The sequence below is a fragment of the Ambystoma mexicanum genome, chromosome 8 (genome assembly GCF_040938575.1).
Source record: "Ambystoma mexicanum isolate Mex_15411 chromosome 8, UKY_AmexF1_1, whole genome shotgun sequence".
Classification (NCBI taxonomy): Eukaryota; Metazoa; Chordata; class Amphibia; order Caudata; family Ambystomatidae; genus Ambystoma; species Ambystoma mexicanum.
In genome coordinates, this window is record NC_090929.1 from 1,102,351,819 (window position 1) to 1,102,378,333 (window position 26,515).

Below are 26,515 nucleotides of genomic sequence, written 5' to 3' on the forward strand. Positions count from 1 at the left end.
CCTCCAAAGCAAAGGGTACAGTAAAGGTAGAACAATTAAGATACTGGTGTGCAGGTAACTGGACAAGTCAGAAGTGACGAACCATGAAAGTATAAGGTAGTGAAGTCCTGGCAAGGTGGGATAAGCCATAGGTGAGAGCAAAGGTAGATGTGCATATAGGATGGGATAGTCCTGGAATAACTGGGTATAATGCTTCCCTCTCTGATCCCCCATTCCTACTACAGTCTGAAACAGGCCGTGCCGAGCTAGAGCTGACCCTGAACAAGCTGAAGACTGAGGAAGCCTCACTGCGAGACTCCCTTTCCAAGATGAGTGGACTGAATGAGAGCTTGGCCCAGGACAAGACTGAACTCAACCGGGCCATAATACAGGTGAGGAATTGCATATGTAAGCAAGGCAATAGGGCCCTCCTTCAGGTAGCAAATAGGGGGTGCTACTATTGGGGGAGTGGGTTCATGGTAGAGGTTGTGAACACTGGGCATACTGCTAATCAAAATGAGGGCACTCTATAGGAAGGAAATCAGGGCATGGTGCAGGTGGGGTAACCTAGTATGATAAAGGTGGGCGGACATAGTACATTTATGTGCTCCCTAAGCACATCATATAGGTTGGCGATTGGGCCTTCACACAAATTCACAACAAGGCTGTCATAGGTGCACAGAACTAGCATCATATAATTGGGCAAGAAATCCATGATCCCCGATGGCACACTCCTTAGGACATGGGTGGGGTTACTCAGTTGATGAAGAGTCTAGCATGATTATCAGGACTGCTATAGATAGGAGAAATGTTGTAGGGGGAACTAAAGTGCACGGTCTCAAATATATTGGGAAGGAATGCAGGGAATACTAAAGGTTAACAAATCCTGTTACATTTTCATACAAAGGGTATAAACCTGGCACCTCGGGAACAGCTGGAGAAAGCTTAATGAGCTTCATTGACCGCCATTATGGAACATAGGCCCTCCGGCTACTCAACCCCTTATCACAAAGAATGGACGATTATTTAGGAAGACCACATAATTAAGTATTCAAGGCAGACGTATGGTTACTCTACTATTCGTTGAGAGCAAAATAAAACAATGGTCACAAGTCATCATTTGGTGTTAATGGGGGGGCCTTTCTACCACGGATGTGGCTATTAGAAAAACAGTTAGTAGGTCTTGCAGCATCAGAATACATGACTGTTGAAAATATTACTGCCACAAATAGGAAAGGAGACCCAGTAATTCTTAAGGAGTCCGTGAGCAAGGTTCTGGTGGTGCAGCATGATAAAGGATCACCAGAAGTAACAGCAGACACCAAGAAGCGAGAATGGGGGCAAAGAGAGAAGCAAAACTATGTGCAAGGTTCGTTCCTTGTGCAGCACATGAGTTTAGTTGTCACTTCAAAACTACATTGTACTTTTAATTGGAAAGCTATCCCATGTGTGGGACACACGCAAAGCTCAGCCAATTCATGCAAACACGAACTGGAACACAAACATAAATATCATCAGAATCTCAAAATCTACAATACCACCTGCATGCCACTACATCTACAGTCCCAAAAACATCAAGAGCTGGACTCCCAGCACCCCAGTATTCATTTAAGGCCCACCATTCCAAAGAATCACCACCACTTTGAATTGCCAACCTAGAACACTTTGCGGTGGTTTGCTGCTCCTTCGTGCTGTCTCTCTTAAGTCCTAAATGTACACTTAATATTTAGTCAATAGGACTAAAGGTAGGCAGAGCTTTGTTCAATAAACAATACTCATAGACCCTTCGCTGGGTAGAGTTTTAGGTTTTGTTATGTTGGACTCCGATAATTTTAATGACAGATGCAGCATATTTTATCAAAACATAGATTCAAATATTTACATTACACATTAGCGAAAGGCTACAAATATCAAAAATGCAAGCCAGGGAGATTCTCTTCAACTACAAACAAACAGTTAAACATACAGCATATACCTAGGGGTCAATGGGTTCTGAAACTCTTTTTTGCTACTGGTCCTGGCAGGGGGGAGACAGCTTTTTTTGCATTTTACACTAAATGAACTGAGAATGTAGTGTGCCAGCAATATTTTACTGAACTGATTATAGGTCCCTGATTAGGTTCTGCTACATTGCTTGCCGACTGAGTCTGCCACTTATATTCCCCCCCTCTGAGCCTGTAACACAGTAATAGACCCATTATCTTCAGGCCACAAAAGTGGCTAGCAACTGCATACTGAGTTATTGAGAGTACCTATTGGACCTTGGGGGGCATATCCTGATTCAAAGCATTGGCCTTGCACAGCTTACAACTTCACGGCCACCAGCACATTCATATAAGTGCTGAAATAGAAAATCAAAACCTTGCCACTTATCTGGGGTTCAATTGTGAGGGCTGATCACATGTAACACACAGAATTATGTTTAGATTGATTTGTATCCCTGAAGGTGTGGGACGTTGCTTGTGTGGGATGGATCCCTGGAGAAGGGGGATTTGGTGCCCCGCGTTGCTAGCCCACTCCCTGCACCCTCTGATGATGCTTGTTTCTCTGATGTTCTGCAGCTGGAAGAGGAGAGGACGTCCTTGCTCGGGCAGAAGCAGGAGGTGGAGCAGGAGAAGGCCTGTATTCGCGATGAGTTGGTGCGACTGGAACAGGAGAAGCTGGACCTGGACACAGAGCGCCATGGACTGGACCACTCCCTGCAAGCGGTAGAGCAGAGCCGCGAAACACTGCAGCAGGACCTGCTGTCTCTGCAGAAGGACCGGGCACAGCTTCAGGAACAGCTTGGACAGGTAAAAGATAATTGGTTGATGGACTGTGTTAGGAAAGATTTATTTTTTGCTGCTTTCCTCCGATAGACTTATATCGTACACCCTTTTCTTTTTGCTTTGTTTTGAATTTATTGATGCAAGTAAGGCCTTCTGTTTTACTTCACTCATTTTGCTCATTCCTATGTGTAAACTGATCAGTGCATAAGACATCAATACCACTAGTCTCTGGGCCTCCTTATAACCATGGCGGTACCCGTGCCTGTAAAATGGGCACAGCTGCTGCCGGAGTCGCATTTTTTCTGGCACCTGTCAAAGAGGAATTAGCGGGTAATTCCAACATTGCGGGACCCGGTAATTCCTAAATTGCCGGGTGCTGGCACCTGTCAGTCCCCATTCCCTTTGAGCCCCATAGGGCTCAATGGGAATGGGGATGTCGGATGCACTGGCACCGGCACCGTCAACGACGGTGCCGGGGCATCCGACATGCTGCGCTTGCGGATGCCGCTCTGCCCGCCAGGCCAGACCTGGCGGGCTGACAGGTGCCCGCGAGCACAGCTCGTAGTATGGCGGTCCGGGAACTACGGTACCGGCATGCTTACCGGTACCGTAGTTCCCGGACCGCCATGCTTATGAGGCCCTGTGTGTCTCTCAATGGATTTCTTGTATTTTTACAACTGCACACATAGGCCTAAAGTGAAGTGCGGTTAGGATACTTTGTATCCTCAAAAACGTTTCCTTTTGCACATTTTTGATTACAGTACAATGTGTCCAGGACGGGCTGGTGGCAGTAGATGTTTTCTACCATGCTTTGAACTTTTTGCTTTTGCACTTTTGCTTTTACCGCATATGTCTACTAAGAGTGGCTAGCACTCGAAGATGGCCGTGCCAGAAGATTTGTTGCCTTTATTTTGGCAATATTGTTCTTCAGCGTTCCTACTGCCCTCTCGGGTCTGGATTACCATATGTGGGAATCCCTTTCTTGTGGAAAGCTGCTGCTTTCCTGGGCAAAGGGGTGGTTTCTGTGTGAGCGCGATTGTGGGGGCTGAGACTGTCTGGTCCCAGTCCACATCCAGGTGCTTGTATGTCTGTTGCTGGGCAGAAATGGCCAGTGGCTATTGTGATTAATCCTATGGATCCCTTACTGAAACCCTGCCTAAAGTATCCTCCTGGGTGAACATGGAAAGGCAGATGCTTCCTGATCCTGACCTTTGGGGTGGGTACTGCGGGAGGATCACTCTGGAGGAGAAAGGGGTCAGAGGAGTGAGGGATACTTGTGGGCTGAGACACAGTATTTAACCTCTTCTCAAGGGGATACCCTACCAATACCACAGTGTGTAAGGGCTTGTTACCATATAATTCAATTGTTCTACGAACAGACCATCTAAATGGGAACAAATTCAGCCATGAATCTTGTGGTGTTAAAAGTAACAAACACCCTGTTATAACCCAAGAAATGCATAAAGTTCTAAATCCCCCTATCTCCCAAAAGCCTAATAAGAGGAAGGTGTATAGTAATGGCAGTCTTAAGACCAAAGATCCATATTCCTCTTCTCAAACCTCCCTTATGACTAACTCTTGTAATATCCCTTTGTTAAATGTTGTAGAAAATGGAAATCAAGTTTGTAATACAGAAGGAGTAAAGAAAACAAATGTTATCATTAAGGTCTTCAGGTCCCATGATTCCCTCAGTACTGGGACGACCCCTCAGTACTGGGACGAGAAAGAGTGATCCAGAGGAATAAAGGTTCACAAGTGTCAGCTAATTGGTAAAAATGACCTACACCTGCAGTAGACTGAGAGGCTTAAAAGGCCCCCTCAGCTGCAGATAAAGAGGAAGAGGAACCAGAACTGGAGAAGGCAGTGTGTGCCGTGCATGCTGTGGGAGGAAGATGTAGAGTCCTGAGAGGGTCTGTGCCTCTGCAATCCCTAACTGCAGAGGTCGCGCAGCGGGAATCGTGGAGAAGAAATGCGGACCCCAGAAGACTGTATTGTGCAGAGATTGTGCAGTAGGAAGCAGGTGTGGTGTAAGTAGTCGAGAGGTGTCGGGTGGCAAGGTTGCACCAGTGACTCTCGGGAGTCAGGGCGACTCCGAAGCAGCATAGCGGAAGCAGCATAGCGGAAGCAGCGGCGACTAAAGAGGGAGGGTGCGCCTGATCGGGAGAAGCCACAGGTCCAGCAGTCCGGCGAACACGAAGAGGAGCACCTGGAAACGACTTACCCAGTGAATCTGAGACACGCGATTGTCCCCGGGGCGCTCCGGTGCAGGCTGTGTGTTCAGCGCAGGCAGGATTACTCCTAAGCGAGTGAAAGGCAGATTGCTAAACATTACGAATACCGAACTGGTGCTTACCTAACAAAAGCAAGCTAAGAAGCATTATGAATACCAAACTATTTCTAATTTACAAAAGCAAGCCAAGAAGCTCTACGAATACTGAACTACTAAAAACGTACAAATGTGGCTGATGTTAAATCAAACTGAGCCTAGAGTGGAGTATGTGAATTTGGGCAAACACCAACAACCAGGTGGGGAGGCCTTATCAGAATCACAGGCATACCACCAATACCCAAGCCAAGAGAACTTAAAGAACAGGTAAAATACATCTAAAAAGGGTTGCCAAACACAGGAGGGGAATGTTGGACAGCCCCAGGGTTGTCCAGGCTGTAAACCAGGTTCTGGGACACTTATCATTGTAGTTGATATTCATTCACAGTGCTACAATCAAGGCAGAAGCAGGAAAATACTTTATCCTTACTATCTTGTTATTGATGCAGAAGGGAACGAAAGGTGACAAATAGGCTGCCCTTCTGGGAGAAGCTATCCAGAGGGAGATAACCATCGTTTGTAGATAAGTCCTAATATGGATCAATGTGAATGTCCTATTCCTTGAAAGCTGCTATCATTTCCATACTAAAGGACACAATTGAAGTTATTGTTATTCTACTTTGAAAGTTACCATTGAAGCAGTTATCTGTTTTGGTTCTCAAGAAATAGATGGGCAGGCGAGTATACCCGTAGGGCAAGAAGGGATTGCTGAGAAGAAACCTGGTGAAAGAGAAAGCCAGGTAGCAGAAGGCACAAGTGCTGAAGAGTGGTACTATTGGAAAACAACATGTTGAGCTGTGTTGTTTGAGGAAGAATTGTGAAAGCTGATTGAAGAAAAGTTACAATTCTTTCTGCTGTTATTATTGAGGCAAACTATCCTGACCAAAATATTTGTTGTTTCCAAAAATGTGAAAGCGTTCTTATTGCAGGAGGAGTGAGAATTTATGAATGTTTCAAGATACTTTGGGAGAGTTCTTATTCCAGGAGGATTGGGACCTTACGACATTGTCAAGCTATTTCATTGAAACAGCAGAACCTTGTGTTCAATTGGATTTCCTTGTTTTTCCTTTGAACTATGAAGAAACCCCTTGTTTGGATCTGGGGATGGGAAGTTTGCCCAGTCCACGACAAGAGACATTGATCATACCGTGAACCAGGTTATATGTTACATATATTTATTGAATTGAGTTGCCATATAATACCTTTTTGCTTTGATTGTTGTATAAGTGTGAGGTTGAGATATCCCTTGGTAAGAGTGTTCCCTTTAATTTACTTTAGGCAAGGAAATCCTCTAGGGTAGGGATAGTGAGGCGTTCACACAACCTGTTTTATTTAATGAAATGGCAAAAGTAGAAAACCTTTTACAAAGTTGTCCGCCTCACATTTCTGATCCCTCACACCATCCGCAGTGGATAGCTACTGCCAGTTTGAATGGTGCAGATCCTTAGCATTGGTTGACCTGGGTGAGCTTCCAATCCAGATAATTAGTAAAAGGAGGATTCCTGCAGCCTGTCGACAAATCATAATTGAAGTCAGGACCCCTATGAAGAAGTGAAGCCCACTGACAATCCAAGCACGACTCCTGCAGCTGACCAGCACCAACTGCAATAAAGCCCTGTTGAAGTCCTGCTCTTCTGCCTGATCTCCAAAAGACACTTTTCAGTGCTTCGACTGCTGGACCTGTGGAAATAATCCAGCTCAACCAATGGTCTAGGATCCGTGTCTTCTGATCTTTCGGCAGTGTCCCTGGACCAACGAGTGGACTGACCAGTTCTCTCCTGTGCCACCTCGCTGCAGCCGTCACTGTTCTGAGTGCATCCTTGGAACTTGGAAGATCTTTAGGTTGCACTACAAGTCACCAGCTTCTGCATTTTCAGCCTTCCTGCATCAATAGAAGCTGTGCAGGACTTGCTCCTTTGGTCGTCCATAGAGGATAGCCTGTCGCTGCCAGATCATGGTAAATCCCATTGCAATATGTCTTCTGCAGTTCCTGGAGGTGTCCTGAGGCCGCCTGCTCCACAGAAGTCTTCATCTTTTCTTCTCAAGGCTGTTCAACTGGAAGGTGCCTGGAACTGAGATTCCTGCACCGCAGCAGACCGAAACTAAAGCCGTGTCTGAAAGTGACCTCTGCACCTGTGACCCCTGGCCCTCCCGTGACCCAACCAAGCACAGCAGATTGTGTCCCCAACGGAATCTGGAACCTCGCCAATGGTCTTTGTAGAAATCGGAGTGAGCAGGGTTAGTTAACATACCCGTTTCTCTCCCCCTGTCCTCCTTAGGCTTACCTGGGTGTTGGGAAAGATTTTTTGTTTGCACCTTTCCCTCCAGAGATTTCTGTCGGACACACTTTATTTTTGCTTGTTTTGAACACTGTCCTGAATTTTTGGAGGCGAGTAAAGCCTTATGCTTTACTTCCCTTGCCTGTTTTGCTCAATGTTATGGCAAAACTGACTAGTCCCTAAACCTATCAGTACTGAGAGACAATGGGCCTCATTACAAGTTTGGCGGTAGCCTTGCCGGTAAAACCGGCAGGCTGCCGCCAAACTTGCAGATATTTCCGGCCCCTGGCAATGGGGAACTACAGGGCTATTACAACCCTGGTGGATGCTGTATTTCCACCATTGCCAGGGGCTGGACATTTTTACTCCCATTGAGCCCAAAAAGGCTCAATGGGAATGGGAAGGTCGGATGCACCCGCACCATTCAGAATGGTGTTGGTGCATCCGACATGCTCTGCTCACAGGTGCCGGTATGGCAGCCAGGACAGACCTGGCGGCCGTAATGGCACCCGCGAGCAGAACTCGTAGTTTGCCGGTCCGGCAACTACAGTACCGGCAAGCTTACCGGTACCGTAGTTCCTGGACCGGCAAACTTATAATGAGGCCCTATGTCTCCCTTTATGAATTGTTACAATTGCACACATCGCCTTACAGTGAAGTGCGGTTAGGGTACTTTGTATTCTTATACCTTTTTATAAAATGGCTTTGTGGTTACTTTGACAATGTGCTTAAGACAAGCGGATGGCAGCTGTGAGATGTGTACTGTTTTTCTGTTATTGCATTTACCGCAAATGACAACTAAATGTGACTAGCACCCTAAAATGTATGTGCCAAGAGATTTTTTGCATGTTCCTGGGCTGTATTGTTCTTTGGCCTTCTTTCTGCCTTCTCAGGTCCAGAAATCCCTTTCCCGAGGAAATCTGTGGCTTTTGCGGGCTAAGGGGCTTTGTGTGTGTGAGCCAGAGAAGGAGGCTGGCACTGTTCAAAGACCTTGGCTGTGAAGCCAGCGGTGCGGGCTGCACTCCTATATCCACTAGTATATGGTTTCCTTTAACTAGTGATCAGTTTCTGTCCAGGATACGAAAAATCACATACTCAGTGTGTTTTTGTCCAATATAACTGGATTTTATTCAAAGAATTGTGAGATTTATAATCTCTGTTAATGCAGGTGCCTATAGGGATGGCCAATGCATTTCAGAATTAACATCCTTCACCAGGGCCTTGCTTCCCTGTTGTACAATGGTGTCTGAAAGAATGGCTTGGGAGTTTCCCTGCGTGGTGACATGCGATCGTGCGCATGAAAATAGATCTCCCAAAGCGGATCTGGTATCTTATAAGGAGTCGCCAAAGCTCTTGGTGAAACCGCGAGGATGTCGGCACTGTCCCAATCCACATCTTTGGTGCCAAAAAAGTCTTTTGCCGGGCAGCTGTGGTGACCAGTAGCTAGCCATGATTTTGGAGCCATGGCTGACAACACCCTCCAGGAGGCTCAGTAGTCTCAGTGATGTGTTTTACCACACATCTCCGGTGGGGGCTCTTTTTGTTCAGCACCGAATAGTGAGAGACCCTGGCCGATGCTTGGGCTTTGCAGATCATCCAACAGGATTACTGCCTCCTGTTTCTCCAGCAACCCCCGGACCACAGTCCCCTTGTCTCCGGACCCAATCCTCCTGGAGGAGGTCCGTCAGCTTCTGGCAAAGAGTGTGATGGAACTGGTTCTGCGCTCAGAACGAGAAAGGGGGTGGTACTCCGCCTACTTTCTGGTGACAAGAATGGGCAGAGGCTTGCACCCCCTTCTGCATCTGTGGCTACTGAACTTGTTCTTATTCAAGGACAAGTTCAAGATGGTTACTCCAGACCAGGTCCTGCAAGCCCTCGATCTGCAGGACTAGTTGGTTTCCCTGGATCTTAAAGATGCCTGATTCCATGTGTCTATTCATCTTAAGCACAGGAAGTACCTGAGGTTCGTAGTGGGCCAGCAGCAGTACCAGTTCATGGTCCTGCTGCTCTGTCTTTCATCAGCACCCAGGATTTTCACCAACCTGCTGGCCTTGCCTCAGGAGGGAAGGCATCCATGTCTTTCCCTACCTGGGTGATTGGCTGGTCGGAGCTCGCTCCACAGAGATGGTGTCGCAGCATCTACTCCGCAAATGCACTCTATTGCACATTTTGGGCTTTTCCTCGTCAGGGAGCTTTGGGGGAGGGTCGAGTGGACTTTCAACCTTCTTGATGCATTCACGCCGATGCCTGTTATTCCGTTTGTTGTCAGGAGATTGTGACTGTTAAGAACCACAACGATCCTGATCACCCCAGACTGGGCATGGAGAACATGGTATCCGGGATTGCTGGACATGTCCATCTGCCCTCCCTGGTGCCTTTCTGAGGAGAGTGGACTTGCTCTCCTAATCAGAGGGGGCGTGTCCTCCATCCGAATCTCAGGAGCTTGTTCCTTCATGCTAGGTTACGGAAAGGCTGAGATACAAGGAATGGAACTTGTCGGAAAACGTCCTTGATGTGCTCCTTTTAGCTCAGAGGCCTGCTATGAAATCCAATATGCCTGCAGGTGGCGTAATCTTTTGACTTGATGCCGGGAGACAGACCCGGATGCTTTATCCTGTCCTCTGTGTTGGATATCTTTGGCCTAGGCAGGTTTGCTGATTGTCACTGTGAAAGGTTACCTGGCTGCTTTTTCAGTGTTCAGAACAGGACTTGTTTTGGACTTGTTTTCAGCAGTCCCCACTGTTATGCAGTTCTTAAGGGGGTTTTGTAACTGGTTTCCTCCCCATCAGTTTGTATTTCTGGCATGGGATTGGAATTTAGGTTTAATGTTTCTCATGGGTGCTCCGTTTGAGCCGCTTTAATTAATGTTCTATTAGATTGCTCACCCTCAAAGTGTTTTTCTTGGTTGCCATTCTTAGGGAGAATTCTCATTTCTGTGCTAATTCCCTTCAAACATAGAGACCCCCATCTCTTTTGCTAGACTTTAGGACTTTAAAATATTTATCCTGAAGTGAGTGAGACGTTTTTCTCACTCTCTCATGTATTTTGTTCCGATTAGGACTCTGTGTTTTGCTTGTTTCTTGAGTATGACAAACTCCATAGACATCTGCTTTTTGTATTGTGACACACAGCACCTTCAGTGCAGTGTCACAGAGAAGCCCCCTGGATTTCTCTTAAGGTTTACATACCTTTTCTTGGGTGAACTACTGTTTCCAAGAATAGTAAAGTGAAATTGACTTTACTTTCCTTTTTCCTTTTGTAGGTCCAGCACACGCCATCTTATGTGGAGTGCTAGGAGGTTACTTAGTAGCCCCTTTTCCTACTTACTCATGTAACATGTTTTATGTTACCTTCACTACTTTTAATGGCTGGTGGCAGTGGTTTAATTTTCCTACCATTGTGTGATTTTTTACAGCAGGCTGAATCCTCACCTGGATTTTGTCAAAATGGCCCCGGTCTTCTTTTATCGCCAATTCTTGTTGGTGAGGTCTTTCTTGGGCTTTACTCTGCGCGCCAACCCTTTTGTTCGCTTTGCCTTTGGCGGGCTTCAGTACTGAAACCTGCCTCTGGCTCCAGTGTGTCTGGCAGGGCGGGAAGTGAGGGAGGTGCCGAAACTGCCTGTCCTTCGTCTCCTTGGTTACCTGAATGCACCCAGTGCTGATTGGCTGGATGGCTGTCCTTTGAGGAAAGCCACCCTGTTGGGTGAGTGACAGCTAGGATATGCATGAATGATAGAAACCTACATAAAAGGTGAGGTTTCCATGACTGAAGGCAGAGTCGACCATTGGACGAAACATCCAACAAAGGAATCTTGAAGAGAAGCTTGCTGCACCCTCCTGGACCGTTGTACTGCCCGGGGGAAGTCCTGATGCAGTGCTGAAACTCCCTTTCTGAATCGACTAGAGAAGCCTCGGAAAGGACGACTTCTTACCTTGGATTGGTGGGGCCAACTAACTCCAAGACAAACTTGCTGGAGGACCTTCCCCAACTGGCTGTACTTCTTTGCTGCTGCTGGAACCGAGTGCGAGGGGTCGAGAAATCTGTAGTCGTCCTTAAGCCTGACCATAGCTCCAGGAAGATCCCAAGCACCACCCCGAAGCAGGACGACCCAAGCCTGAGTCGTCACCTCACCAGAGTGCTGGACTCCAGAAGCAAGGGAAGCCCATCAAGTGTCCAACATCCGCAGTGGTGCTATTTGCCAGTAGTTCAAACCGCAAAGGGTTGCTGATCTGAAAAGAGCCCGTAGCCGCCGACCTTCGAACTGCAGTGCAGGAATCCTCCAGATGTCCTCCCTCTTGGCCCCGTGACTGAGACCCAGGAACCCAGGATCTGCAAGACTGCAACTAGAACAGAAGCCAGCTGGATCCTCTTCAGACCTAAGGTACTGTCTTGACTAAGGGGTACTTAACTCTTTCGTCTGTAGCTTGCATTATCTCACTTGACTTGCAGTAGCTGCTTTTTGCAGAGTTGATCTCAGCTCTGCCTTTCACAAGCCTAACAGTTTGTGGCCCAACAGTGATTCTTTTTCTACAAACGCTCTAAAACCATTGTGCAAGACTTTTGTGCTTTCTAAAGAAGTGCCTCAGCTCCATAGACATTTTTCAAATTGACTTTGGCTGTCCTGGCTCCTTGCAGACTCTTCTGACCCATTGACTTTGATTGTAACTGTCACTCATAGGTGGTGCATAAGTTTAACTTGTATTGCTGGGAATGATCTAATCTAGATTTAATTGGGAGATTGAAAAGTATTCCCATGCTCTGAGAACCTGCTAACCTTTTTCCTTCCCTAACCATGTCCCTTTCCACCAATTCAGAATTTTACCAAGTACAAAAAGTGATATATAAATGCAAATACTCTCCTAGCAATCGAAGTCACCTCAGGGTGTAAGGAGTGTGTATGAAGCATCTATAGCAAATATCTACTTGCTTACCTTGATTCTGAGAAAGTGTTATGAAGTGTATTTTTATTGTTGCATATTGCCCTTTTTAAAGAAGGCTTATTTAAACCTTACAGTTAAATAAATAAATAATTATTTTACTAAACCTTGAGAGTAAGTGTTATTTGTATACTTGTATTTGTGGATTTAAATGCTACAGCTCTACAGCTCACATTTACCCCTTTTGAGATACTTCTGGCTGCTCAGTCACTCTACCAACTTTCGTAATACAGACCTATAGCAATAGGTGGGTTACCTAATACCAAGAGGACAAGACTGGTGTAGTCTCTCACAGTGTTACTGCATACAATCTTGCCTAACACCCATCACTCCTGCGAGATGGGTGAGTGAGCTCCAGGCGTTGTCAATTTTACCTCCCTATTTGTTTTTGCCAACGAGGAGGTGACATTGAGAGTGAGGCCCTCCTTTTTGCCAAAGGTGGTCTCAGATTTCTATCTTTCTCAGAAGATCCATCTTCCTGTGTTTTTTCCTCTTCCTCACCCTTCCAAGGCAGAGAAATGATTTCATTGGCTGGACCAGGTATGGGCCCGGATATCCTGCGTGCTCGTCCCGGAGAGGCTAAGAAAGATGTCCAGCTTTTCTTTGGTTACGCTGGTGCTCGTGCTGGGAGGGCTGTCACCAAGCAGACCCTGTCCAGATGGATTATTCTTTGCATCTCAGAATGCTACGATCTGGCTTGGAATGATGTTTGTGAGGGTCTCATAGCTCATTTTTTAACGGGAGGAGTGACTGCCACTTCTGCCCTGCAGAGGGGAGGCACCATCCTTGACATTTGCAAGGCATCAATGTGGGCATCTTTCCACACGTTTGCTAAGCATATTTGCTTTGATTCCCTTTCCGATCAGGATGCCGTTTTGATAAGCCAGTTTTCTAGTTTAGGTGGTATTCTTCCTCCCTCCTCAAGGTTTACAAACTGCTTTGTGAGTCTATCATAGATGAGGAATTCGTGGGAGGAAAGAATCCATTAGAAGAACAAATTACTTTCTCAGAAATGTTCTTTCTGATGGATGTTCCCCCAACGGATTCCTCATCGCCCTCCCTCCCTGCCTGCCCCTCTTGCAGGAAGCGAGCACACAATCGGTTCTACAGTCCCTCAGCTTCATAGTCGTAGGAAGAACGGGTGCAACAGAGGTCATGGGTGCAGCGCTGCTGTATATACTGGCCCCAATATCATATCCAGCACGAGGCACTTAGAGGTGGTGGGCATCTGGACATAGAGCCACGCTGCTCCCCCTGGTGGCGGAAAGGTTTTTGGTGAACATTTGCACTGGGATAGGGATTTCATAAATGAGGAATCCATGGGAGGTACATCGATCAGAAAGAACATTATTGAGAGTTAAGTAGTTTGTTATTCCTGACTTAGATCTGTGGTGATGTGGTCAACAATCCTCTCCAAGGCTTATCCCAGTGTACTAGGATTGAGAGAGCTACTTACTTGAACTTTCCTTATCATTTTGGAATGTTAAGTTGCCACCACTGCCATCGTCCAATCACATAGTAAACCTTCCTGAAAGGTATAACTTTGGAACTGATCACTTTTGGGCACAAGGTCCTAAACCATGTTGGGGCAGGACTTAAGCGCTAGGGAATTGTTTTATGGTTGCTCTGAAGGGTTTCTACTGAATTTTATGCATCTGAATACTTACTTGTTTTACATTGATTATTGACTAAAATGCTTTCTACCTTCATATAAGGAGGAATGTATATATGTGTGTGGTTATGTTACTGTTTTTGTAAAGCGCAATGTTCGCCCAAAGGCATCTTGGCACTAGAAATCAGTCAGGAAGACTAAAAGCAGCAAATATGGAAAAGCAAAAAGATAGCCTAAAAAAGGTGGGGTATTAGTGACCGACGGAACAATAGGTCGTTCTCAGTAGCTCGAAGAGCATAAGGGAGGGCATTCAAAGCTTGACTGCGGCTACCAAAAAGGCGCGTCCTGCAACCCAGGAATATTTAAACCGGGGGGGGGGCTCAATCAAATGAGTGTTCTGGGAGTGTAAGGATCACCGAGGGGCATAGGGGTGAAATTTAGCCTGCAGCTACTCCGCACCTATGCCGAAGAACGGCCAATGTACAATGCAGAGGGATTTACAAAGGATACATTTGGAAACCGGAAGCCATTGTAACGAGTTAACAGGAGAGATGTGAGCCTCAAAGGGAGTGCCAACCGCGCAGCTGAGTTCTGCAAGATTTGAAGATGCGTAATCAAATAACCTCGCTGAACCAAGTATAAGGAGTTGCAATAGTCCGTACTGCTAAGAATCAAAGAAGCAACAACAGGGGCGCTCGTATGGGGCGGAAGAAAGGGGAGAACTTTCGGCAAGATCTTGAGCTGGAAATGCCCAACTGGCAGACTGAGCTAATCTGAGCTGCAGATGAAAGCAAGGCAGGCAATTTGACATCCAAATCCTTAACCGGGACTGGGCCAATCGCAAGGGGCCAGAAACCTCGAGTTAAGGGTAAAACCATGTTTTTGTTCTAGTAAGTGCATGCCAATCTTTACCTAGAGATTGCATTGCAGAGAGTGTATTTTAAAGGCCTAATACATCACTGTAAATGTTTATACTTGCCTGCCTAACTCGATTTATTGGTGGTATTCTGTGTGGAGTCATTACAGCCCTAGACCACTCTCAAACCCCTTCCTAAGTCTAACCTTAAAACTCTGCTGCATACCTTGATTGGGTTTGGCTAGACTTTAGTGTCTTTCCTCTTCACCATAATAGGGTGGCCTCCCAAAATCCACTGCAGGGTTGATTTTGGAAATCCACCTCAACAACACTGCAGACTTCTAAAGTAACGTGCCGTGCTGCTACAAGAGGCAGTAGACAATGTACTAAAGAAAGGAGCGATGGATGAGGTTCCTTCAAAAGAACGAGACAAGTATCTACTCAATGTATTTCCCAACAGCAAAAAAGGATTCCACTATAAAGCTGATGCTATACTTAAAACCAGCAGATGACATCATCAAGTCTCAGAAATTCTGCATGACTATACTTCAACAAGTGATACCATTGTTTAAAAAAAGGGAACCTATCTAGTCACCTTGGACATGAAAGATGCCTACGTTCATATTTCAATGTTCCTAGAGCATGAGTGATACATGCGCTTCTAAATAATCAACTTGACTACCAGTTCAAAGAGCTTCCTTTTGCGATGGCATCAGCACCATGTCTATTCACAAAGGTGCTCGCCTTTGTGGCAGTGCATCTAGGTAGACCGGGAATACAGGTGCATCCCTTTCTGGACTATTGGGGAACAGCATATCACTGTGTCAACTAACCACTCAGGCTAGCATCAATCTTTTGAACTGATTAGGATTCTTATTAAACATAGCAAAATCAAGCCTTATGTCCAGCAAGAACAACAAACTTCACAGGGTGGTACACAGATTGATGCAGGAAAGCCACAAGGCAGTGGAACCACTAATCAAACTACGCTAAACTCACAACATGCTAACACAGTTCAGTTAACAGGTGTTAAACCTGAAGTCACAAACAGGCCTGGCTCCTGAAGGCATAGAACTTGGTCATCTAAACCTACCACCATGTTGTATGGAAATACTTCATTAAGCAAGGAAACTCAATACAAGAGCATGCTATTTTAATACATGAACGTGCTTTGTCATCTGGTGTATGTGCAAAGAAATAAATCCCATTGAAATGTTACCTTCAAACAGTGTCAACTGTTTACTGTACATGCTGGACCCAGGATTCATGTTTAACTCACTCATGGTCCACTTAGAATCTCTTGCTGTAATACCACCTCTCAACAGAAGGTGTTATGGTGGAAGCTACCAGTTGTCAAGGCTTTTATGGAGTAGGCTACACATATTTAGCCACTGGTGGTGCATCATGCCCCAGGCTGAGACCTAAATACAGTTCTATTTAGAGTAATGGCTCCCCCATCTCAATCCATAAGACCACCTTTAAGCTACTGACATACGAGGTCGTCTTTCTGATAGCCATCACATCAGTTCCAAGTGTCAGAGAAATTGCAAGCATTATAAGTAGACAAGACATTGGTGGCTATACACAAAAACAAGGTGGTTTTTTTCAGAAGAAACAAAGTACAAGGGAAAAGGAGCTAAGGTCTAGCCAGAATGGCCACCGGAGGTCCTCCTCAGCAGCAGCCCATGTTCTCCGGCAGTGTTCCAAGAAATCGGGTAGAAATCTGAGGAATGCACTGAGGAATGGAAAAAATTAACCCAGGGGTTGGCCTAGACCAGGCCTCCAATCGCACCACAAAACAGCACGCAAAGGTTTTGTTGGTCAACCAACTAGGCTTGCCCTAAAAACTGCTAAACACTGGCCCACCCACTCAGGAGGTAGACTGGAAACTCTGGGGCGCTGCATACCAGACTACACTAGTTACAACTCCCATCTTTCTGTGACTTTGTTTGAAAAGGATGACATTGCAACATTGCCTTTCTGGCCATGCCTCCCCTATATAGACAAAGTGATGGCCAAAACAAAATGGCTAGGAACAGGGCTTAACCATAACATATTAGTACCCTATTTGACTACCAGATAGGTGCATTGGGCCACTAATGCAGTAAAAGTGTCTACACCCCTTGTGAACCCAAAACTAAATCAAAGCTACCATAAGCCTACTGTCAATGTGATAGAACCAAAATTGAGTGGTTGAAAGGCACTCCTGCTCTGGTAGCCGTATGGGCTACTAAGGGTAGCACAGCAAAAAAAGGGTTTCGGTACCAGAGGGCACTCCAGTAGGAGTTCTACTGGCCACAAAAGAAATGTTGAAAAACCAGCAAAGCCAGCAAAACCTTTAGGGGACACGTAGTTGGAGTGGGAGCAGTACTGCTGCTGGATTTATCCACAGCTTTCGACACGGTTGATCATACCATACTTATCTCCCGGTTATCGGAAGTCGGGATATCCGACAATGTTCTAAATTGGTTTTCTGCCTTTCTGGCCGATCGCTCTCAGTCCGTCTCCCTCCCCCCTTTCTGCTCTAAACCGCTAGGGCTTGATTGTGGTGTTATGCAAGGCTCTTTTCTCTCCCCTATACTTTTTACTATATATATATCAGATGCCTCCTCCTTCTCCACTTCCACGGATTTAGATTCTACTCCTATGCCGATGACACCGAGCTGTTAGTTCGTCTTTATCTCACCTGTCCTGACACTGCTACGCGGCTTAGAAGTTGCCTGAAGGACCTGGGAGCATGGATGGCCTAAATTCACTGAAACTTAACAGAACAAGACAGAGGTCTTGGTTGTGGGCACTACCAGTCCTCTTTCCTACTGGACCCCTGATTTCTGGCCCTCCTATCTTGGCCCGCTTTCCCTTCCGTCCACCTCTGTAAAAAAAAAAAAATCTTGGGGTTAAGCTCTCTTCTTTATCTATGGCTGATCAGGTTGCTGCTGTAAGTAAAACTGGCCATGTTAAACTACGTGTATTGAGGAAGGTTATTCCCTTCAACCCTGCTCAGTTCCACGCTCCCGTGGTTGCGGCTCTAGTCTTGAGCACAGTTGACTACTGCAACTCGCTGTATCTGGGCCAACCTGCCTTTATTATTAATCGACTTCAGCTGCTCCAAAACGCATCTGCTAGAATAGTCTCCCGCCCCCCCCCCCTCGAACTCACATGTCACCTGTACTCCGAGAACTTCACTGTCTTCCTGTGCAGAAGTGCATCTTGTTTATATCACTGTGCCTTTTTATAAACAAGGCGCTGAATACCTCCAGGAAAAGTTCTCCCATTACGTATCTCCACGTGCCCTCCGATCTCAGTCGGCTCTTCTGCTATTGGACCCCCGGATCAGGCTGGCTAGGATGGGGGGGACATGCGCGTTCCTGAAACAGACTCCCGTTTACGCTACGTGCCACTACTGACCATCTTTCTTTTCGACGATCTCTCAAAACCCTTCCTTGTCTTCTAGTTTCATGTGATCTTCTGCTGCTCTCAGCGCCATGGTGCCCTTGAGTGTACGTGCGCTTTATAAATTTGCCTGCATAACATAACGTCGTTAGGAAGCCAGAACCCTAAAAATTGAATTCTGTTGTAACAGCTGCTCTGCAAAATGGCCATGAAGTAAAAAGAAAAGGGCAGCGAGGTTCTGCTGAACACTAGGAGAGCTGAAAGCGAGAGTGTACTGGGCAAATGCTGGCTGGCTCTGGAAACAAATATGGAGCAGGTGGTTTTATATTAAGGAGAAGAAAAGGCCCTTGGTACCAGCGGTACCATACCCACTGTCTGAGGCATGGACAAATCAAAGCCATTCAGAGAGGCACAAGGGAGTGCATGCTTCCAGTCCATCCCATCACTGTGTGGGCTGATGTTTAGTGCAGTCTTTTACTTTCAAATGTCCACTTTACCATCAGACGGGCATTCACATATCTGCCCCAGGGGAAATATGCATATGGGATTGCGGCACTGTGGTGGTGTTTATTTTAAGTTTAATTCATCTTTTATTCCGCGCTTAATACCGGAGTCCAGTCTCTAAGCGCAGGACCACGATTCGTACCTGTGTTGCTCTGCGTTGTTTTGCTTCCAAGACAAATGTGTTGCCCTGAGCTGTATCCCGGTGTAGTCCAGGTAAGAATGAGGCTGGAAGAAGACAGAACACAGCTCCACCACCACTCAGGGGCAGCTCAAACCACCGCAGGGAACCTTCTAGTCTCCATGATCTGCTCCTGAGCCGATGTTGTGTTCTCTGCTACACATACGCAGCACTGCTGTAGACTGGTGAAGCTGGATTGATTAACTTCTACCAAATCGTTTAAGCCTCACATCTAATATCATACACTGGCCAAATAGGTCCATTGTCTTCAGACATTTTTCTGGTATGGTGAGATTTTTGACAGAGGCCAGGATGCATTACTTGCTCAGAAGGGTTTCAGGCTTGAACCACAGGCATATTTTACATAGAAAAATATGTGATCATTCTTTTGTTCCCAAAATGCCCTTTGCTTTTATTCAAATCGCCAGGAATCCGTCCCTCTTGCAGGTGCCGCCCAACTACACTTGATTAATTCCTTGAGTTGATCAGCTTTACCTGGGTTGGGTCCCCCACCCGTATTTCTGTCCACCTTCCCCCCCCCACCCCCCCTCCGTGCCGCATGGAGGGGGCTCCCAAAGCGAAATGTATCCACGTTCAGAACTGGGTGTAGTGGGAAAAACGGCAGCAGAAGCGAGGTGATTCGAGCTGCACAAATGCATTACTCCTGCCCTTTCTTTGGCCGCGCAGGTTACCACGTACAGTGAGGGCCATTGCGGGCTGATATTGTCGTGCAAGTTAGCACATTCTCTGCGGCCTTTTAATTTGTTAACTGTCCCAGCCGTAGTGCTTTGATGTGACTTGGATTCGATCCAACCATCAGCCCCCGACGCCGAACACAGAGGCCTCCCTGATCACGGACGTCCATTAGGGTTAACAGCTGCTACCGCTGGCAGTCTCCTGTTTACTTTTGCCCTGAAATAAATCCATTTGTTTTTGGCGCGCTAAGTGTGTATAGTAACATTCACCTTTTAATAGTGATGACTGCTTGTCGAGTGAGAGGCACCACCACAAGTACTTGCTGGAAGAGTACATGCTTTATCCATTTGCACAATGAAACTAAAAACGTTCCATAAATAATACTTGGCAGAGTAAATATTGTGTAAGGAGCTGTACTCATGTGTTGTGTGCTCACATGTTTGTGTGCGCACCCAACGTCTGTGCCTATACTATAGAGATAGCTCAGTAAGTTAAGTACTTGACGCTAGTAACTTTGTTTGTGCTGCATCCTATCGCAATGAATCGGACTTGCACGTTAAAAAAAACGCACACACCCATTATATTATCAGTTTGATTTGGGGTGTGGTGGTGCTTCGCACAACTGGTTTTGCTCATAAAAGAGTGAAAACTAGAAATCGTAGTGTGTTGGTGTCAAATTAAAGACAAGGTTGTTGAAGAGGCCCACTGGGCAAATTTGCGACAGTGAATCTGGGCACAAATCTCTGCTTCTACACTTGACCAACATGTGTGATCCTTGGCGAATGACTTCACCTCTTAGGGGCTCGTATTCATGAACTTCCCAGATTGAGATCCCCCAGAAGTGATTCCGTTCAGTTTGCTCTCTAAGAGAAGATTTGGTGCAGATTGCTGAAACGGCCTGGAATTGTATAAGGAACAACGCTTCGCCAAGCCACAAACCCACAAACGAATTTTGATTTGTGCTGAAATCCAGGCAAAGAGAAAGGGTGTCCCCATGTTATTCAGCCACTATCGTCTGGAGGGGCGGGGGATGGGATGGGGGAGGGGGGTCCTTACAGGTAACTATGCAACATTTGGTGCAGATTGGTGGAACTGTGTGGAATTGTATAAGACACAACTCTTTGCCACAAGCCCAGCCAGCCACACATTTTCACTTTTATAAACATAGAATAAATAGGATGGCAGTAACTGCCCATATGCAGATATACTGACATAGGAAAGTAGTGCTGCTTGCCTACGACGATTCTGCTGGGCCCCGCATGTCAGTAAATGCAGCACCATAATAAATGTATGCTTGAAAACTCAAATAGCCTAATAGTACTACACATTATTTTATAAATCGTACACATTATGGCTTTAAAAAAAAAGTGTTGACAGTACTTCCTATGAGGTCAAAGGTTATGCAATGCCACTTCCTGCGATGCCATTGGCTACATGTCGCTTCCACTACCCCTAGCATTTTGGTGCATCAGTATCCCTGCCCCTGATGCAGCTAATGAGAATGGGAGGTAAGGAAGGGAGGCAAGAACATGTTAGCAACTGGCCGTCTTAGCCCAGGTGGTGTAATTAAAGCTGTGCTTTTGGCCTGTAGTTGGTTTTCTGGGTGTACCGCTGGCATTTCATGGCACAATCCCAGCATAACTGAGCTGGTCCAGAGGTGATTTTATTAATGCTTTTATTATTCTTTAAATTGTTGTCACTTTCGGTGGACTCAACAGGGTCATACGACAGGTGCATATCCTGTCAGCTTGCTGTAATGTTATTAATTATGTTGTTTTATTAATCGTATTATGTTGTCACTTTTGTAATTTCACGTCTTGTATTTTTTTTAAAAAAATCTCGGGGATGGCAATTTCTGGGACTTCAACAGTCAAAAGTCATGCCACATATATCCCAGTGGTTTAGGAGGGGAGACTGTGTGGTCAGAGGTCATGTGATGTTCCTTCCTGTGTATGTTAGCAGATATTTACTGTTCCCTCTGCTACCATTGCATTTTTGTAATTGACATCCCTCAGGCATTTTGATCGCAAAAGCAATTTTGTAGAAAAATGTGCCTGCGTCGTTGGAATGTAAGTGCAAAATTAAAAGCGCATGTGTGACATTTAATGACATAAACTTGTGTGTAGAGAGAAAAAGGCACGTCTGGTAAATGCCCTATTTCTTCCCTCAGCTGTCCCGGCAAAGAAATGCCTTGAACGAGGACTTGGTCCAGGCACGGCGTGATGTGGAGCGCCACAGCGAAGGGCTGCTTCGTGGTTCGAAGGAGAGAGAGGGGCTGATGAAGGACAAGGCGAGCCTGGTGGTTCAACTAACTGCATCCGAGCGCGAGAACAGAGCTCTAGCAGAGGAGATCGCTGGCCTCAGGTACAAAGAGTGGAAATAGCTGGGCCAAGGGGTAGAGGAGGCAATAGTGATGCTAAGGTACAAGGACAATACATTGGGTATGGACAAAGAGAAGATGGCTGAACTTGGGGCATAGACAATGAGATGCTTCGGCTCCTGATAGCTGACCTCGGGTATCGGGAGTGAGATAGGATATGGAGATATTTTGTTCTTGGGGACAGGAAGATATTTGTCATTGGGTAAAGGGACATCTATCTTTGGCTACCTGGGAGATATCCGTTCTTGGGAATAGGGAGATATATGTCCTTGGGTCTAGAGAGATATTCATCTTTGGGATCAGGGAGATATCACTACTTGGGAACAGATATATCCGTCCTTGGCTACAGGGAGCTATGCGTCCTTGGTTACAGGGAGATTGCCAACCTCCAGGTCAGGGTGAGAGCCAGCCTACAGGTCAGGGTGGAAGCCGGCCTCGAGATCAGGGTGAGAACTGACACCCTAGTACAGGGCAAGAGCTGTCCCCCGACTTCAAGGAGAGAGCTGGCCCCCTAGTTCAAGGCGAGAGCGGTCGCCCTAGTTCAAGGCGAGAGCTGGCCATCTAGTTCAGGGCGAGAGCTGGCTCCTCTAGTTCAGGGCGAGAGCTGGCTCCTCTAGTTCAAGGCGAGAGCTGGCTCCTCTAGTTCAAGGCGAGAGCTGGCTCCTCTAGTTCAAGGCCAGAGCTGGCTCCTCTAGTTCAAGGCCAGAGCTGGCTCCTCTAGTTCAGGGCGAGAGCTGGCTCCTCTAGTTCAGGGCGAGAGCTGGCTCCTCTAGTTCAGGGCGAGACCTGGCTCCTCTAGTTCAGGGCGAGACCTGGCCCCTCTAGTTCAAGGCGAGAGCTGGCCCCTCTAGTTCAGGGCGAGAGCTGGCCCCCTAGTTCAAGGCGAGAGCTGGCCCCCTAGTTCAAGGCGAGAGCTGGCTCCTCTAGTTCAGGGCGAGAGCTGGCTCCTCTAGTTCAGGGCGAGAGCTAGCTCCTCTAGTTCAGGGCGAGAGCTGGCGCATCTAGTTCAGGGCGAGAGCTGGCCCCCTAGTTCAGGGCGAGAGCTGGCCCCTCTATTTCAAGGCGAGAGCTGGCCCCTCTAGTTCAAGGCGAGAGCTGGCCCCTCTAGTTCAGGGCGAGAGCTGGCCCCCTAGTTCAGGGCGAGAGCTGGCCCCCTAGTTCAGGGCGAGAGCTGGCTCCTCTAGTTCAGGGCGAGAGCTGGCTCCTCTAGTTCAGGGCGAGAGCTGGCTCCTCTAGTTCAGGGCGAGAGCTGGCTCCTCTAGTTCAGGGCGAGAGCTGGCTCCTCTACTTCAAGGCGAGAACTGGCTCCTCTCGTTCAGGGCGAGAGCTGGCTCCTCTAGTTCAGGGCGAGAGCTGGCTCCTCTGGTTCAAGGCGAGAGCTGGCCCCTCCAGTTCAGGGCGAGAGCTGGCCCCTCCAGTTCAGGGCGAGAGCTGGCCCCCTAGTTCAAGGCGAGAGCTGGCTCCTCTTCTTCAAGGCGAGAGCTGGCTCCTCTAGTTCAGGGCGAGAGCTAGCTCCTCTAGTTCAGGGCGAGAGCTGGCCCCCTAGTTGAGGGCGAGAGCTGGCTCCTCTAGTTCAGGGCGAGAGCTGGCTCCTCTAGTTCAGGGCGAGAGCTGGCTCCTCTTCTTCAAGGCGAGAGCTGGCTCCTCTTCTTCAAGGCGAGAGCTGGCTCCTCTACTTCAAGGCGAGAGCTGGCTCCTCTACTTCAAGGCGAGAGCTGGCTCCTCTAGTTCAGGGCGAGAGCTGGCTCCTCTAGTTCAGGGTGAGAGCTGGCTCCTCTAGTTCAAGGCGAGAGCTGGCCCCTCTAGTTCAGGGCGAGAGCTGGCCCCTCTAGTTCAGGGCGAGAGCTGGCCCCTCTAGTTCAGGGCGAGAGCTGGCCCCTCTAGTTCAGGGCGAGAGCTAGCTCCTCTAGTTCAGGGCGAGAGCTAGCTCCTCTAGTTCAGGGCGAGAGCTGGCGCCTCTAGTTCAGGGCGAGAGCTGGCTCCTCCAGTTCAGGGCGAGAGCTGGCTCCTCTTCTTCAAGGCGAGAGCTGGCTCCTCTAGTTCAGGGCGAGAGCTGGCTCCTCTAGTTCAAGGCGAGAGCTGGCTCCTCTACTTCAAGGCGAGAGCTGGCTCCTCTACTTCAAAGCGAGAGCTGGCTCCTCTACTTCAAGGCGAGAGCTGGCTCCTCTAGTTCAGGGCGAGAGCTGGCTCCTCTCGTTCAGGGCGAGAGCGGGCTCCTATTTGTTCAGGGCGAGAGCGGGCTCCTCTCGTTCAGGGCGAGAGCGGGCTCCTCTAGTTTAAGCCGAGAGCGGGCTCCTCTAGTTCAGAGCGAAAGCTGGCTCCTCTTCTTCAAGGCGAGAGCTGGCTCCTCTACTTAAAGGCAGGGAGCTGGCTCCTCTACTTAAAGGCGAGAGCTGGCTCCTCTACTTCAAGGCGAGAGCTGGCTCCTCTACTTCAAGGCGAGAGCTGGCTCCTCTAGTTCAGGGCGAGAGCTGGCTCCTCTAGTTCAAGGCGAGAGCGGGCTCCTCTAGTTCAGGGCGAGAGCGGGCTCCTCTAGTTCAGGGCGAGAGCGGGCTCCTCTCGTTCAGGGCGAGAGCGGGCTCCTCTAGTTTAAGCCGAGAGCGGGCTCCTCTAGTTTAAGCCGAGAGCGGGCTCCTCTAGTTCTGGGCGAGAGCTGGCTCCTCTAGTTGAAGGCGAGAGCGGACTCCTCTAGTTCAAGGCGAGAGCGGGCTCCTCTAGTTCAAGGCGAGAGCGGGCTCCTCTCGTTCAGGGCGAGAGCGGGCTCCTCTCGTTCAGGGCGAGAGCGGGCTCCTCTCGTTCAGGGCGAGAGCGGGCTCCTCTCGTTCAGGGCGAGAGCGGGCTCCTCTAGTTTAAGCCGAGAGCGGGCTCCTCTAGTTTAAGGCGAGAGCTGGCTCCTCTAGTTTAAGGCGAGAGCTGGCTCCTCTAGTTCAGGGCGAGAGCTGACCTCGTGTGCGATTGCTGGGATCTAAAAGATTTGACAAGCAGGTGCTGAAGTCTGCTCCTGGGCATCAGCCAGCGCCCAAAAAGTTGGTGCTGCCTTTGTGTTATATGGAGCTAGTGCATAGCCTGCCTCAATTGGTGCTTCCAATTGAGGTGCAAGATGTCACTGCTTGTTGATTATTTATGCCCAGTATGCTCAAACTGCCTTCTAGATGTGTCCCAAGGCAAAGGCTGCTTTATAAACATTCCCAAACACACACGCAGTTAATGTGGCATATCTGTGTTTGCCTGTGAAGGCAATAGTACTTGCATGTAGTGGTTGGTGTCAAGCTAACCAGGCTCTTTGAGGCTAAAAGCGAGAGCTAAATAACCCTCCAGTAATTTCAACCCCCGATACCAGCAGGATAGATTCCCTCTGGTACCAATGGAGGATCCAGCTGCTGCCGAAGATGAGGAGAAGGTAACTGAGATGTATAGAAAAAGACGTGTATGTTTATGTAGCCGAGGGCTGGCCTCTGGATGGCACAAGTACAGTGACGGTGGTCTCTGGCACAGAAAAGGGGGGTGGCTGGGTTCTGGCAGAGAGGTGTGCGGCCTGCCTGCACATGTCGCGGGCCCGGGTTTGGGAGCAGAGGAGGGATTAGCTATCTTCAGGCACTATGAGAGGAGATGGCTAATCTGAGGCACAGTCACTGGGCGGGGGTGCGGGGGAGAGACCTGGCCATGACTGCCCGTGACACTCGCGTGTGCGTCTGTGCGTGAGGATCCCATCATTTATTAACGTGTGTTCGCTTCTGCGGGCTGCACACAGGATCTTCGAGAGGGAGCCTGCATCCTCTGTAGGAGTGATTTGTCATTGTCCATCAAAATAGGTAATTTATTTACATTCGTAGTGTGGCTGTGTGTGTGCTTGTGATTGATTGTGGCCCTTTAATTCTAATGTGTTTTAGTGTGATTGTGTTGTGTGCGCATGTGTGTGCAGTTTAATGAGATATTCTACTTTCGTGTGCTCCTCTGTTTAAGATTTAGTGCGATTGCTTCAATTCTCTGCATGTGGTTTGTGCTTTTGTGTGAGTTTTGAGTGCTCTTGTATTGTTGTGTGATGCTTCCTCCGCGTTAGTATTCCTTTGTATTTTCGTGTTGTGCCCATGCATGTTGTGTTTTGGCTTTTTTCAAGCACATTTGCAGGTCTAAGGGCACTTCTGTCGCTGAGCCAGTCACTGCATGTTCGAGACAGTGACTGCCCCAACCCTACCGCCTTCTCCAAAGGACTGGAACGCTGGAGAGTTTCCAGACTTCCCCACAGACGTGTGCGCCTCTAACGTGTTACGTCTTGGTCCCCCACCTCCCGGCCACACGAGTATTTTTGCTTTCTCGTTTTACAGACATCTAGACACAAATTGTTAGTCAAAGACACTGTTTGTTTTCATGTTTCGTTATTGGTGTATACATGGACATCCGTCACTCAGAGCAATGATCTCGGCGCCTGTAATCTTCATTATGCAAAGTCTTACTCTTCCAAGAGTCACTTCCGCGATAACTGTGACGCCAGCTGCACGCCGAGGTTTCTCTTTTGCGAGACTTGTGTGTGCAAGGTGAGTTTTCAGATGTATTGCTATTGTGCAACATGTTTGTACAGCGGGCCGTGTTAAAGGAGTGTGCCATCA

At 47.7% G+C, this 26,515-nt stretch overlaps 1 protein-coding gene across 6 annotated transcripts in view; it reads left to right on the plus strand.

The window, feature by feature from the left end:
- Positions 1-26,515, plus strand: part of CROCC (ciliary rootlet coiled-coil, rootletin) — a 644,212-nt gene that overhangs the window by 273,163 nt on the left and 344,534 nt on the right. For all 6 annotated transcript variants that reach the window (XM_069611116.1, XM_069611117.1, XM_069611118.1 and 3 more), the window contains 3 exons: positions 225-371; positions 2,541-2,771; positions 21,699-21,892. In XM_069611116.1, coding sequence (XP_069467217.1) covers positions 225-371; positions 2,541-2,771; positions 21,699-21,892 — 572 coding nt within the window. The remainder of the gene's footprint in view (positions 1-224; positions 372-2,540; positions 2,772-21,698; positions 21,893-26,515) is intronic.